We start from the raw sequence: 13157 nt of genomic DNA on the forward strand, positions 1-13157 counted from the left end.
AAAAAAAACAGAAAAATGGACAAAAATGCCCAAGGGGGAGGAGCTAAGGGTTAAACATTAAATAAACACTTAGGTTCTTATCAGTTAAATTCCACTAAATAATGTTGGTCCTTTTTATGGATTGGAGGGAAATTAAAAATGAGAATAGTTCTTTTCCTTGCTGCCCTTTTTTGGACTAAAGGACTGGTTCATATTTGTTCCAGATGTGAACACCCCTACCTGCAGTGACTGTGCCAGTGGAACCTGTCCCAGTCCCATCCTTCCCAACATCCTGAAGGAGAAGAAGCTCACATCAGGCTACATGGGAATGTTCTCCAATGCTAAGCCTGCAGGTACAAACTCCAAACTGTAGCACACAGCAGCGTACGTATATACAGGAACTAAAGTCAAAAGCACACATACAGGCAGGGACGGACCGGGACTAAGAAGGACCTGGACTTTTTCCAACATTTAGGCCCACAACCCCTACACCATGACACATTTAAAGAACCACCTGCCAGCGGGTCACCATACTCTACCACAACCTGCACAAGGTATACACAGATCACAATCAACAATTATTGGTGTTAACTATGGAGCTGCAACTATCTTCAACTGCAATTATCTATCTATCTATCTATCTATCTATCTATCTATCTATCTATATATATATCTATATATATATATATATATATATATATATATATATATATACATATATATATCTGTCCTCTCTGTCCTCTCGGTCTCCTCTGTCCCCTCTGTCCTTCTGTACCAGGTAAATGTAGTCATGGTGGTCTGGGGGACCTGACCAGTGCAGCAGTTCCTCGTGGTGGTATCAGCAAAGATGAACGTCGCTCAGACAACGCGGCGTTCCACACCGCTGCATTGAACACTTCCACCGCTGCCAGCCTCCAGCTACTGGAGGACGTCCGCCTAGCTGCCGGGGATAAGGACTTTCTGAGGTAAGGTGGTCCCAACATAACCATCAACTAACTCTGATTTATTGCACCTTTATTGACCCTTTGCACGTTACGTCACGCTCTGTTCACGCCGCAAACGAGCGCCATGACGGACGGCGGAAGTGCCGGACTGCACACTGGACGGCAAACCGACTAATATAGAATTTGATCTGAACGTTCTCATTTTTGTTCGTTTTTAACCCTGCTTTCCACGTCCAGTGGTCGCACACAACAGTTCCATCCATGGTTTCAGCTGGTTCCAGACAGAGCCTGGATCTGATGGACCTGATATTACAGATAGAACAGGCTCTGTTTGTGTCCAGAGCACATTAGCTGCACCAAATGCTAGCTAGGTGCTAGACTGGGTTAACTACTGTGAGCCACTCTGTTCCAGTGGCTGTCATCAGTAGCCTACAATATTAGCTCTGTTGTAGCGGCTGGCTTTTTTTTTTTTTTTTTTAACAGCTACACTATGTGAAATACTGTTATTGTCCTGATGCTGTGTCATATGTTCTAGTGGTGGAACTGTACATATTGCTGTGTGTAGACAGTAGAAAGGCAGACACTTCAACAACAGAGCTAATACTGTAGGATACTGATGACACACACTAACATTATTACACAATATTCATTAATTAGAGCTGATTTTGGTTACAGTCTATTTGAGTTTGGATGGCATACTGGGGGAAACATGTTAAAAACATACGCAGCTAGCTAGCTAACGATAGCTGTATCTTTCCTTTACCATTATGAGATCCATTCCTCTGCCGTGGGCGCAGTACAGCGACTCAGTAATCTAACCTGAGACCAAGATTATTATCATTAACGAAAACTAACGAAATGATGAAAACTAAAATTGAAAAAAAAAATTTGTTAACTGAAATAAATAAAAACTCAAACTAAAAGAAAAACACAATAACTTACTGAAACTGTATTGTGTGCGTATAAAACTAACTAAAACATAAAAATTATGGATAAAATTCCTTTAGTTTTCATCTTTGTCAATGTTGATATAGGACAGAACATGCAAAAATTTTGTCTCAGATCAGCGGTATAAGAGTGGTATAGAAGTCGGGAGGCAAATGGTGAAAATATGGAAAGTTTCAGTTTCGTTTTCACGTAAATGACGTTGTATATGGATCACACCCCCACCTACATTATCCCCCCAACCCGCTTTAGGGAATTTATCCATAATACTGTCCATATGTTTGTGTCTGTGCTCAGTCAATGAGCCACCCTAACCCCACCCCCAAATAAAGTGTCCAGGGTAACCTCACTTATTTCTTTGAATAGGATGGAAGATAAAATATATGAAAAAACTGAAACTAATACTAAAACTAAACTAAACTAAAACTTAGCATTCAGAAAAAATGACAACTAATAAAAACTAGGAAAACCTGCTCTAAAAGCTAATTAAAACTAACTGAATTAGAGAAAAAAAGTCAAAACTAAATAAAACTAAACTATAATTAAAAATCCAAAACTATTATAACCTTGCCTGAGACTAAGAACTGGTTTCATCCAGACTTTAGTCTGCTTTTAGATCACACCTGTGTATGGGGACTCTCCATTTAGAACAGAATGGGACAGATCGTGTGCTTTAAACTCCGGTAGACTGGAGGATTTTGTTAGATCTGTAAACACATCAGAAGGAAGAAGGTATGGGTCGGTAGCTAGCCCTGCTATCACTAGCTGGTCCAAATAGCGTTCTTTGTGCCGTCCAGTAAGGTGAGTCACTTCACAGGACAACTCCTAACCTTTATTTTCAGTGCTGGTAGACAGAATCTGTCACTCATTCATTTGTTTGTTGTGTTGCTTTTGCCGTCCACCATGGCGCTGCACCCCTAGTCACGTGATAACTGTGACGTCGGTGAAAATGGTCGATACAAAAAGCCTTCTGACCAAACATGCTTTGTTTTTGACAGAATGATGGGAATCGCCCGCTCCTCTGTTGTGTGCTTTGTCATTGACACCACTGGCAGTATGTCCGACGACATTGAAGAAGCCAGGGAGGTTGTTTATGAAATCATTGACAGCAAAAAGGGAACACAGGATGAGCCGTCTGAGTACATCCTAGTTCCTTTCAATGACCCCGGTATGTACTTTCTGCCTCACTGACAATTAAGGCACCGATCTTTACTGATGTCTACACACTGGACAGTTTTAGTAGAACGTGTTCACCACTATAGTGTAAAAACACCACAGAATGTGTAAGGGTTCTTCTGTGAAACTGGGCTTATTTTAGTATCTGTCACTTTTCCATCTTTTTAGACCCAATAATAAAAGGTAGATGTACAGGGTGGGGAAGCAAAATTTACAATGAACATTTAGTTGTTTTTTTCTCAGCAGGCACTACGTCAGTTGTTTTGAAACCAAACATATACTGATGTCATAATCATACCTAACACTATTATCCATACCTTTTCAGAAACTTTTGCCCATATGAGTAATCAGGAAAGCAAACGTCAAAGAGTGTGTGATATGCTGAATGCACTCGTCACACCAAAGGAGATTTCAAAAATAGTTGGAGTGTCCATAAAGACTGTTTATAATGGAAAGAAGAGAATGACTATGAGCAAAACTATTACCAGAAAGTCTGGAAGATACTATTAAAGAAGAATGGGAGAAATTGTCACCCCAATATTTGAGGAACACTTGCGCAAGTTTCAGGAAGCGTGTGAAGGCAGTTATTGAGAAAGAAGGAGGACACATAGAATAAAAACATTTTCTATTATCTACATTTTCTTGTGTCAAATAAATTCTCATGACTTTCAATAAACTAATTGGTCATACACTGTCTTTCAATCCCTGCCTCAAAATATTGTAAATTTTGCTTCCCCACCCTGTAGACATATTTCCCCCCAGGATGGACCTAATGATGATCTCAGATAAATGCACAAAAAAATTTATATACTCTTGCTCTGATCCATCCCATAATTTAGGAAGTTTAATCAAATATTGGGTCCAAAAATAGGACCCAAATATGGACATTAAATCTCCCTAGGTGTCAGTGCATTAGATGTGAAAACGTGTGTAAATCAGTGATTTTCAACCTTGGGGTCGGGACCCCACATGGGGTCACCTGGAATTCAAATGGGGTCGCCTGAAATTTCTAGTAATTCATAAAAAATTAAAAGTTACTAATAAAAATTTACATTATATAGCCTAAATGTTGCCTAAAATTAACATTTATTTGCAACATATTATAGCAAACAATTACACAATCAAAACCAAATTAGTTTTAGCAAATAAAATATCTCTGTTTTGAATGCCTGGGGTCACCTGAAATTTCTAATAATTTATAAAAAAAAAAAAATGTAAAAATTAAAACTTACAAATAAAAATTTAAATTATATAGTCTAAATGTCGTCTAAAATTAACATTTATTTGCAACATAGTATAGCAAACTATTACATGATCAAACACAAATTAATTTTAGCCCAAAAAAATGTGTGTTTTGAATGTCTGGGGTCACCAGAAATTTGTGATGTTAAAATGGGATCAGGGACCAAAAAAGGTTGGGAACCAGTGGTGTAAATGGTCTTTTATAGACTCTAAATAAAGACACTGTGTTAAATGTGTCGATCCTAGTGGTTTTTCTAATCCACACATGTGGGTTTTTCATCAATCTCAGTCTCATTCCGGGTTTGGTGTGGAACTCATCGTGTCCACTGGTGTTACATACAGAACCTCAACATTTAAACACAGATAAATAATGAATGATTTTGCAACAGCGGCCATTTTTGTGAAACACTCTGCCTGGAATAATTAGTTCAATTCCCAAAATGTTCCTGTGAGAGAATAAAGAGATATTTAAAAAATAGTAGCACGTAATTTTCGTGTCCTTCTGACCATGTTACATGTGGATTTTTGTATAAATATAATAAAAAAATGTGTTTTATCTGAAAAATAGTTACAGTTTTTTCTCAGTAAGTATTCAGACCCAAAGTGCTTCCAAACCTGCTTCATAACATTCATCTACATCTGGTCTGAATTTTTAGCCCTTCTGTCCTGTTTTTAGAACCAGTTTCAGAGAAGAACCCATGTATGACTGTGCTGTTAAACCTGAAGAACTGTAGCGCTTCAAAACCTATTGTGTACAAGCCCAGTGTACAAAAGCCCATTCAGAGGTTAGTCTTAACCCGTCTTCCTCTTTTTGTGATTATATGTAGACTTTGGACCAATGATCAGGACCACAGACCCAGATAAGATGAAAACAGAAATATCTAAGCTCACGGCCAACGGAGGAGGGGACACCCCTGAAATGTGTTTCTCAGGACTTCAGGTAATCACACTGAAATAGTTGTGGATTTAGTAAAAGGCTCCAGTGATTTTCAGATACCTACAAGTCAAACATTTTATACAGAATCACTTTAATCAATTTCCTTCTCTACCTCAGATATCATCTCTTGATTCAATCCTAGAAATTCAGCCTGAGATCAGGGGAACCATATCAAAACTGTACACAAATATATTCGACATTGAATGTTCCTCTTTGACAATAATAAAAGAAAACTGGGAAAAGGATATGGGCACAAATATTACTGATGATCAGTGGTTAAGCATACTTCAAAGAATCCACTCCACTTCTATTTGTGAAAGGCATAGTCTTATTCAGTTTAAAATTGTACACCGACTTCACATGTCTAAAGTTAAGTTATCCAAAATTTACCCAGGAGTTAATCCTATTTGTGATAGATGTAGACAAGCACCTGCTACTCTCTTTCACACTTTTTGGTCATGTTCAAGTCAAGGTTATTATCGTTAACGAAAACTAACGAAATGATGAAAACTAGAATTGAAAAAAAAAACATTTTCGTTAACTGAAATAAATAAAAACTATAATTAAAAGAAAAAAATGATAACTAACTGAAACTGTATTATGTGTTTACAAAACTAACTAAAACATATAAAAATTATGGATAAAATTCCCTTCGTTTTCATCTGTGTCAATGTTGGATTGATATAAAATCAATTTATTTCCCTCAAGCAATTTTAGCTGCTGGCACCATATGATATTTAACGGTCCGTCACTTTTCATCACTTGTTGTTTCCAGTCGTCTTCTGGTCCCCACTCTACCTGGAAACATGGAGACTAAAGTTGGGAGAAAGAAGCAGAGTCCAGTTATTTCAATTCGACCGTGAAGAAGATAAAAGATATAAAAAAAAAACTAAACTAAAACTAAGTATTTAGAAGATAACAAAAACTAATAAAAACTAGCAAACCTGCTCTAAAAACTAATGAAAACTAACTGAATTAGAGAAAAAAGCCAAAACTAAATAAAACTAAACTCTAATGAAAAATCCGAAACTATTAGAACCTTGGTTCAAGTCTAACTGCGTTCTGGTCTTCAATATCTGAAGCATATTCAACAATTTCAGGTCTGACCATTGACCCCTGCCCTTTTATCGGACTTTTTGGCGTACCGTTAGAAGATCTCCCTCTACAAAGGCCACAGTTTAATAGTATCACCTACTCCTCCCTTTTAGCACGGAGACTCATTCTTTTAAATTGGAAGAATGACAAACCCCCTCCTTTGGCAGATGGATATGTGATGTCATGTTTTTCCTTAAAATTGAAAAGATTAGATACACATTGAAGGAATCAATGGGGAAGTTTAATGTGCTATGGCATCCTTTTATTTCTTATGTAGAACAGCTGACAATGCGCCCCGACTCCGGTTAATGTGTTCTGTGTACAAAGTGATTGGGTAATTACGTAGTGGAGCTTTTTTTTTTTTTTTTTTTTTTTTTGTGGTGTCTTATTCCTCTGTTATATGTCTCAGTGTTTGTCTTACTTTTTGTATGTTTGAAAAACTGAAAATGAATAAAAATACATTGATCAAAAAAAAAAAAAAAAGGCTCCAGTGGTGGTCAGAGTACTGTTCTGTTTTCTGTCTCCAGTTGGCTCTCACTGGGGCCCCTCCCTCTTCCTACATCTATGTTTTCACTGACGCTGTTGCCAAGGACATCGCCCTTAAGGACACGATTGATGCTCTGATTAGAAGCACCAAGTCAACGGTAAAAAACTAAAACAAAGGCCAATGTTCACTCTCTCTATCAGTGAAAATAACACCAGATGCTCATGTATTATCGCTGCAGGTGTCGTTCTTCATGACGGGGTCTAGTAAGAGACGCCGTCGTTCAACCACAGCTGCTTCTTTTGATGACTATAGAGACCTGGCTCTGGTTTCTGGAGGCCAGGCTATCGAAGTGTCCAAGAGCGAGTTACCTGAGGCCACCGACGTCATTCTGGACACGTCCACCTCTGCTCTGGTAAGACAACTGAGCTTTAGCCAGAAACTCTTTAGCCCTTTCATGCATGAATTATGAAAAAAAGTTTCTAGATTTTTTTAAAATTGATTTTATTTTTTTAAAATCAGGCTAAAGTTGAAATGGAATTTGAAGATTTTTAAAATCTGGTTTTATTAAGAAGATATTTAACTTCCTGAGACCCAGGAAAGTACAAATTTGGGCTTTTTTGTATATTGGTAACATCATAATGCAACAGTATTTTCTGATGCTTTTTTTATGGAATGTTCTTTGCAGTGGACAGTTTTTTGTTTTGTTTTTTGTACAAAACTGTGAAACTCTTGTCTACACACAGACAGTAAACCCATGTCTGGGTCTGAGGAGGTTCACTTTAGCAGATCCCAGATCAGTCCACATTCTACAACTAAGATGATCCTTACAGTGGATCCTTTATTCATTGGCTCACACATTCTCCCTCTGGTAGTGGTAAACTACAGTCATACACCAGTGTGAGTAGCAGCACCGGACGCAAGGAGGATGAAGTGTCTTGCTCAAGGACACAATGGCACATGACTAGGACAGAGAGGGGTTCGAACCGTTGGACAACCTGCTCTACCCCCTGAGCCACGGCCGCCTTTAGAACCCTTTGGAAAGTGAACTATTGCTGCGTTTCCACTACGTGGTATCGGCTCGACTTGACTTGACTCGACTCGGCCTTGTTGCGTTTCCATTACGTAAAAGGACCTGGTATCTGGTACCCGGTAGTTTTTTGATATCACCTCCGCCGAGGTTCCAGGACTGGGGACCAGATACTAAAACATGACGTGTAAACACTGCAGACCACTGATTGGTCAGAGAGTTGTCTCTGTGACCCGCCCTTTTACAAAAAACAGATTCGGAAGTTGATAGTAAATATGTCGGTAGGTTAATCCACATGATGACAGCCTGTAAAACTACACCATGGTTTGTTGAGGAGGTTCAGACGTAAAAATTCAGCATGAGTTTGACGAGACAACACGCAACGAGCGAGTTTATCAGCAACTCTCTGAGCAGACGACACAGAAATAATGCGCCACATTGCTTTTACCAGGTACTATAAAGTCGGTAGTATCCTGTAATGGAAATGGTCTGCAGGAATAGGACCTGGTACCCGAGTTGAGTCAAGCCGAGCCCAGCTGAGTCGTTTTCACATAGTGGAAACACGGCAATTGAGTCCAAATAAGGGTTAAAGTAGCCTTTTAAGACTGCTGTTGTAACAGGCCTAAATTTATGTTGTTTTTGCAATAAAAGTGTCAGAAAATGTCTTTTTTGCCAATTCTTTTGCACCTTTTTTCAGGAAGAACTTAACTTTAAATATCTGGCAATTAATTATCAGTATTATATGTAATCAATGCTTAAAACACTCTGTTACAGTAAAAAAACAAACAAAAACAAAAAAAAAAACCTACTGACTTGTATTTTTATTGTATTTATTATGAAAAACAACTGTAAATGTGCAAAACAAAATTTTATGAGATCACAGAAACAAACTTTCAGCTAATGTTTACAGCTAAAACACGACTATCAAGCCAAAGTACAGAAACCAGAAAAATACAGATAAAAATAGTGAAAAAAAGGTGACCCCCCCCCCCCAAAGAAACAAACAGCAAAACTCAAAAACAGGGCAAACCACATTAGTAGACCACCCCAAAACTGCACTATCACTCATATATGCAATTATTTGCATGGATTCAAAAACACCACTAAAGCTTCGCTAAAATGCTGCTAAAAGTAAGTAGTAAAAACCTCCCATCTCTCTCTCTGACTGCACTCTGCTGCTCTCTGCTCCGCTCACTTCCACCCCTCTCCCTCAGCCACTGCAGGCCTCTACCCTAATGTGTTCTAGACCAATAGAAAGAACCCAGTCTCAGCTTTCAGAATGGAATTTTATCAATAGCAGAAATAGTTGAGTTACGATAATTTGGAAGACAGTGTTTACAGAACTGTGGCGCTGCAGCCTCAGGTGTCTTAAAAGGGTTAAAGCGTATGTCAGGGTAGACAAGAAAAACAGGTAAATATGTCAGTTCTCTCTCTAGGTTACTGTTCTTCAGCAAGCAAGGAACCCTGGAAGGTCGGAAACCTTCCCGTTTGTCTTGGATGAATCACTGAAAAAGATCACCACCTACATCACAGGGAGATCTACCAGCTTTACACTGACAAACCCTGCAGGTAAAAAAAAAAAAAAAACATCCTGAGCATAATCCTCCTGTCATTTACCTGTCATATGTTACTCTGACACAACTCTATAATGGCTTTGTACTGACTGGAGGTGTGAGCCAAAGCAGCAGTGAAGCCACTGGTAAACTGGGAACCGTTCAGTCTGTGGGCAACTTAAGGAGAATCCGCCTCAATGAAGACAAACAGGCCGGAACCTGGCAGATCCACATCACCTCTGCCCAGCCATACACTCTGAAGGTCACAGGTCAGTTACCACATATTTTATTGTACTTTTGGTGAAGAGAGGCTGGAGACCCCATTTAGAAATGAAAGGGCTGCAGAGGAGGGATATTCCAAAACAGTACATACCAGAAAATACCAGAACACACTAATGCTGCGTTCCAGGCCGTTTTTTGAGCCCGTAAGTCATGACTCCATACCACGACTAGGCCTGTAACGGTACACGTACTGAACCGAACCGTTTCGGTACACACCTGTTCAGTTCGGTATACAGCTGTACCGAAACGGCACAGTATGTTGAGAAAAAGAAAAAGGAACGAAAGACGTTGTTTGATGTGGAACCTTAAATCCACGCAAGTTTCACACAGACATATGGAAGGACGCACACATTGATCCGAAATATGAAATAGCAGCTGATATAAGGTTAAAAAAAACAACAAATATGATGTGAACCTGGAAGGAAGAGGCTGAAGACCCTCCACCATCAGTCCAGTCCAGTTTGGATCAGTTCAGGTTCAGGTGAAAGACAACGACGAGGAAAGAGATGTTAATAAGACGGACGTTGTTTGGCCCCTAGGAACTACGGTAGTTCTAAAACACTGACACTAGCTCTGTCTGTCTGTCTGTCTGTCACACACGCTGTATAATAGAGGAATAAATAGAACGTTGAAAGTATGTAAAGTTTCACTTTCGTTTCACAATGGCGTTCGTTACGTTAGTTATGGACCGCACCCCCAGGTATATAACTGTGCCCCCCCTACCCCCCGGCTCCGACAAAAAAAAAATAAAAATCCCCCATGCACACACAAATACACACAATGACCTAAACAGTTTGTTTTCTGTCCTAAAATAAATAATTCGGTTCATTGTGTTGTCAAACTTTCTCTTCAGTTTGTTTAAACAGAATACCAGTTTACCCTCTTCTTAACTCTTTAAGTGCCAGACAGTTAAGGGGCTAATACGCCTTAAAAGTGCCACAGAATTTGGCCGTTTTTCAGTATTTCGCGTCGTTTTTATAATATTTGAAGAATCCTGCAGGAAACCGCTCAGTAACATCCGACCGATTGCTGATTAGATTCAAAACGCACTGGACGCAGCCGATTCATTATTGATCGTAATTTGCATAATTTATAATAATAATAATAATAATAATAATAATCTTTATTTATATAGCACTTTTCATACATTAAAAACTGTAGCACAAAGTGCTTTACATATCAGTTTAAAAATCAGTACCGCCCCCCACCCACACCCACCCACTCACCCGCACACACACACACACACACACACACACACACACACATATACATGCAAACCCACAAGCTCACACATACTTAAGAAGACTGACTGAGCACGGGTAGACCAGAACAAAAATGTACAAGTAAAAGTAAAACATCAGTTTAGGAGGCGCTGTCTCAGGGAGCCATCCGCACCAGGAGGCAGCCGCCGACCCTGGCGACCAGGCACCAGCAACACAGCCCCGCATCCCAACTAGTGGGAGAGGGCCAACTGGGACCCCCACCCACCAGAAAGGAGCGGACCCCAGTGAGAGAAGGCGCCACAGCCCCCGGAGTCCACAGCCGCCCCCCGGCATGGAGGGCTCCCTCTGATGAAACACCGGAGAATAAGAAACATTAAAAAGATAGAAAAATATTATTCGGTCGCGTGACCTCAAATTCCCGTCTGCTTGGTCTCAAAAGGGGGACACGGAAAGAACGTCATCGAAATGTGAGAAAGAAATGGGGGTGGATGGTTTGTTTGTACACAAATATGGCGTGTTCTCCAAAGCCGATCTGATCGGCCCGTGGCACTTTACAGGTTGTTTTCGTAAAGCCGATTTAATCGGCCCATGGCATTGAAAAAGTTAATGTTGCTAGTTATTTGTATATTTGGATTCGTATTTGGTATGACTTTATTCTTGCACTCATTGGACTGAAAATTAGGTAACGCTAGAGTAGCTGCTGATTATACAGAACATTTGCAGATAAATAACGTTAAAACAATACCTTGTTTTAATAAAAAAATCTGCATAAACACTGCATCCACGGGGGCTGCCATTGCTACGTGACGTCAGAACTCGGAACTGGGAGTATACGAGTACGAGTTCGCGGGTGGGAAGTCACCGACATTCCAGTGCCTTTTCACCAGTAGAAGGTTGGAAAAACACGAGTTACGGGTGGTCTGGAACGCAGCATTAGGACCAGGGTGTCATTTGTTGGGGAGGATGGGGAGGTGTTAACCCCCCCTCCAGTTTTTACATCCCTACCTCTGCTCAGTGAATTTCATCCTGGGGGGGGGGGGGGGGGGACAACCAACCTGCTGTAAATCCCATCAGGTTGTGACAGTTTTCTTCTACCTACAGGGTGGGGAAGCAAAATGTACAATATTTTGAGGCAGGGATTGAAAGACAGTGTATGACCAATTAGTTTATTGAAAGTCATGAGAATTTATTTGCCACAAGAAAATGGACATAATAGAAAATGTTTTTATTCTATGTGTCCTCCTTCTTTCTCAATAACTGCCTTCACACGCTTCCTGAAACTTGCGCAAGTGTTCCTCAAATATTGGGGTGACAACTTCTCCCATTCTTCTTTAATAGTATCTTCCAGACTTTCTGGTAATAGTTTTGCTCATAGTCATTCTCTTCTTTCCATTATAAACAGTCTTTATGGACACTCCAACTATTTTTGAAATCTCCTTTGGTGTGACGAGTGCATTCAGCAAATCACACACTCTTTGACGTTTGCTTTCCTGATTACTCATATGAGCAAAAGTTTGTGAAAAGGTATGGATAATAGTGTTAGGTATGATTATGACATCAATATATGTTTGGTTTCAAAACAACTGACGTAGTGCCTGCTGAGAAAAAACAACTAAATGTTCATTGTAAATTTTGCTTCCCCACCCTGTATATCCTCCATTACTGACACTAACATTCACTTGAAACCAACTGTCACAGTTTCTGAATTTGCGAATGTCCCCATGCACTGGGGCGCTGTGGCGGGGGGGGACAAATTCATGGAGCCCATAGACCAGTGGAGGGGGTCCAGTGGATACAGGTTAGAACAGTGGTTCCAAACCTTTTTTTGTCTCCTGACCCCATTTTAACATGGCACATTTCTGGCGACCCCAGACATTCAAAACTGAGACTTTTTTTTTTTTTTTTGGCTAAAATTAATTTGTTTTTGATCAGGTAATAGTTTGCTATACTATGTTGCAAATAAACATTAATTTTAGATGATATTAAGGCTATATAATGTATATTATTATGGACGGAGGCAGTAAATCCAGGTGTAGATTACTGCACAAAGTGAGAATTTTATTTTCCTTGGTCAGGATATGTACAGTCAGTCCAGCTTGGATTTACAAGGCTGACAATTAATACTGAACAAACAAGAACTCAAACTATGAATTATGAAAGAGCTGCAGCATCTGAAACTGACCACAATGAACATTTGACAGATAAACAGAACCACAGTGCTGCAGTTTCACAGTTTGTCACGTCTTTCATGTATGGTGATTGTCTCT

At 39.7% G+C, this 13157-nt stretch overlaps 1 protein-coding gene across 6 annotated transcripts in view; it reads left to right on the forward strand.

Annotated features, from left to right (window-relative positions):
• The window catches only part of LOC115427623 (von Willebrand factor A domain-containing protein 7-like), an 80867-nt gene that overhangs the window by 57381 nt on the left and 10329 nt on the right, over positions 1-13157 (forward strand). For all 6 annotated transcript variants that reach the window (XM_030146264.1, XM_030146256.1, XM_030146249.1 and 3 more), the window contains 8 exons: positions 204-332; positions 758-944; positions 2867-3036; positions 5114-5226; positions 6846-6962; positions 7044-7217; positions 9269-9401; positions 9502-9654. In XM_030146264.1, the coding sequence (XP_030002124.1) occupies positions 204-332; positions 758-944; positions 2867-3036; positions 5114-5226; positions 6846-6962; positions 7044-7217; positions 9269-9401; positions 9502-9654 (1176 nt within the window). The remainder of the gene's footprint in view (positions 1-203; positions 333-757; positions 945-2866; positions 3037-5113; positions 5227-6845; positions 6963-7043; positions 7218-9268; positions 9402-9501; positions 9655-13157) is intronic.

Source organism: Sphaeramia orbicularis, chromosome 1, assembly GCF_902148855.1.
Source record: "Sphaeramia orbicularis chromosome 1, fSphaOr1.1, whole genome shotgun sequence".
Taxonomy (NCBI): domain Eukaryota; kingdom Metazoa; phylum Chordata; class Actinopteri; order Kurtiformes; family Apogonidae; genus Sphaeramia; species Sphaeramia orbicularis.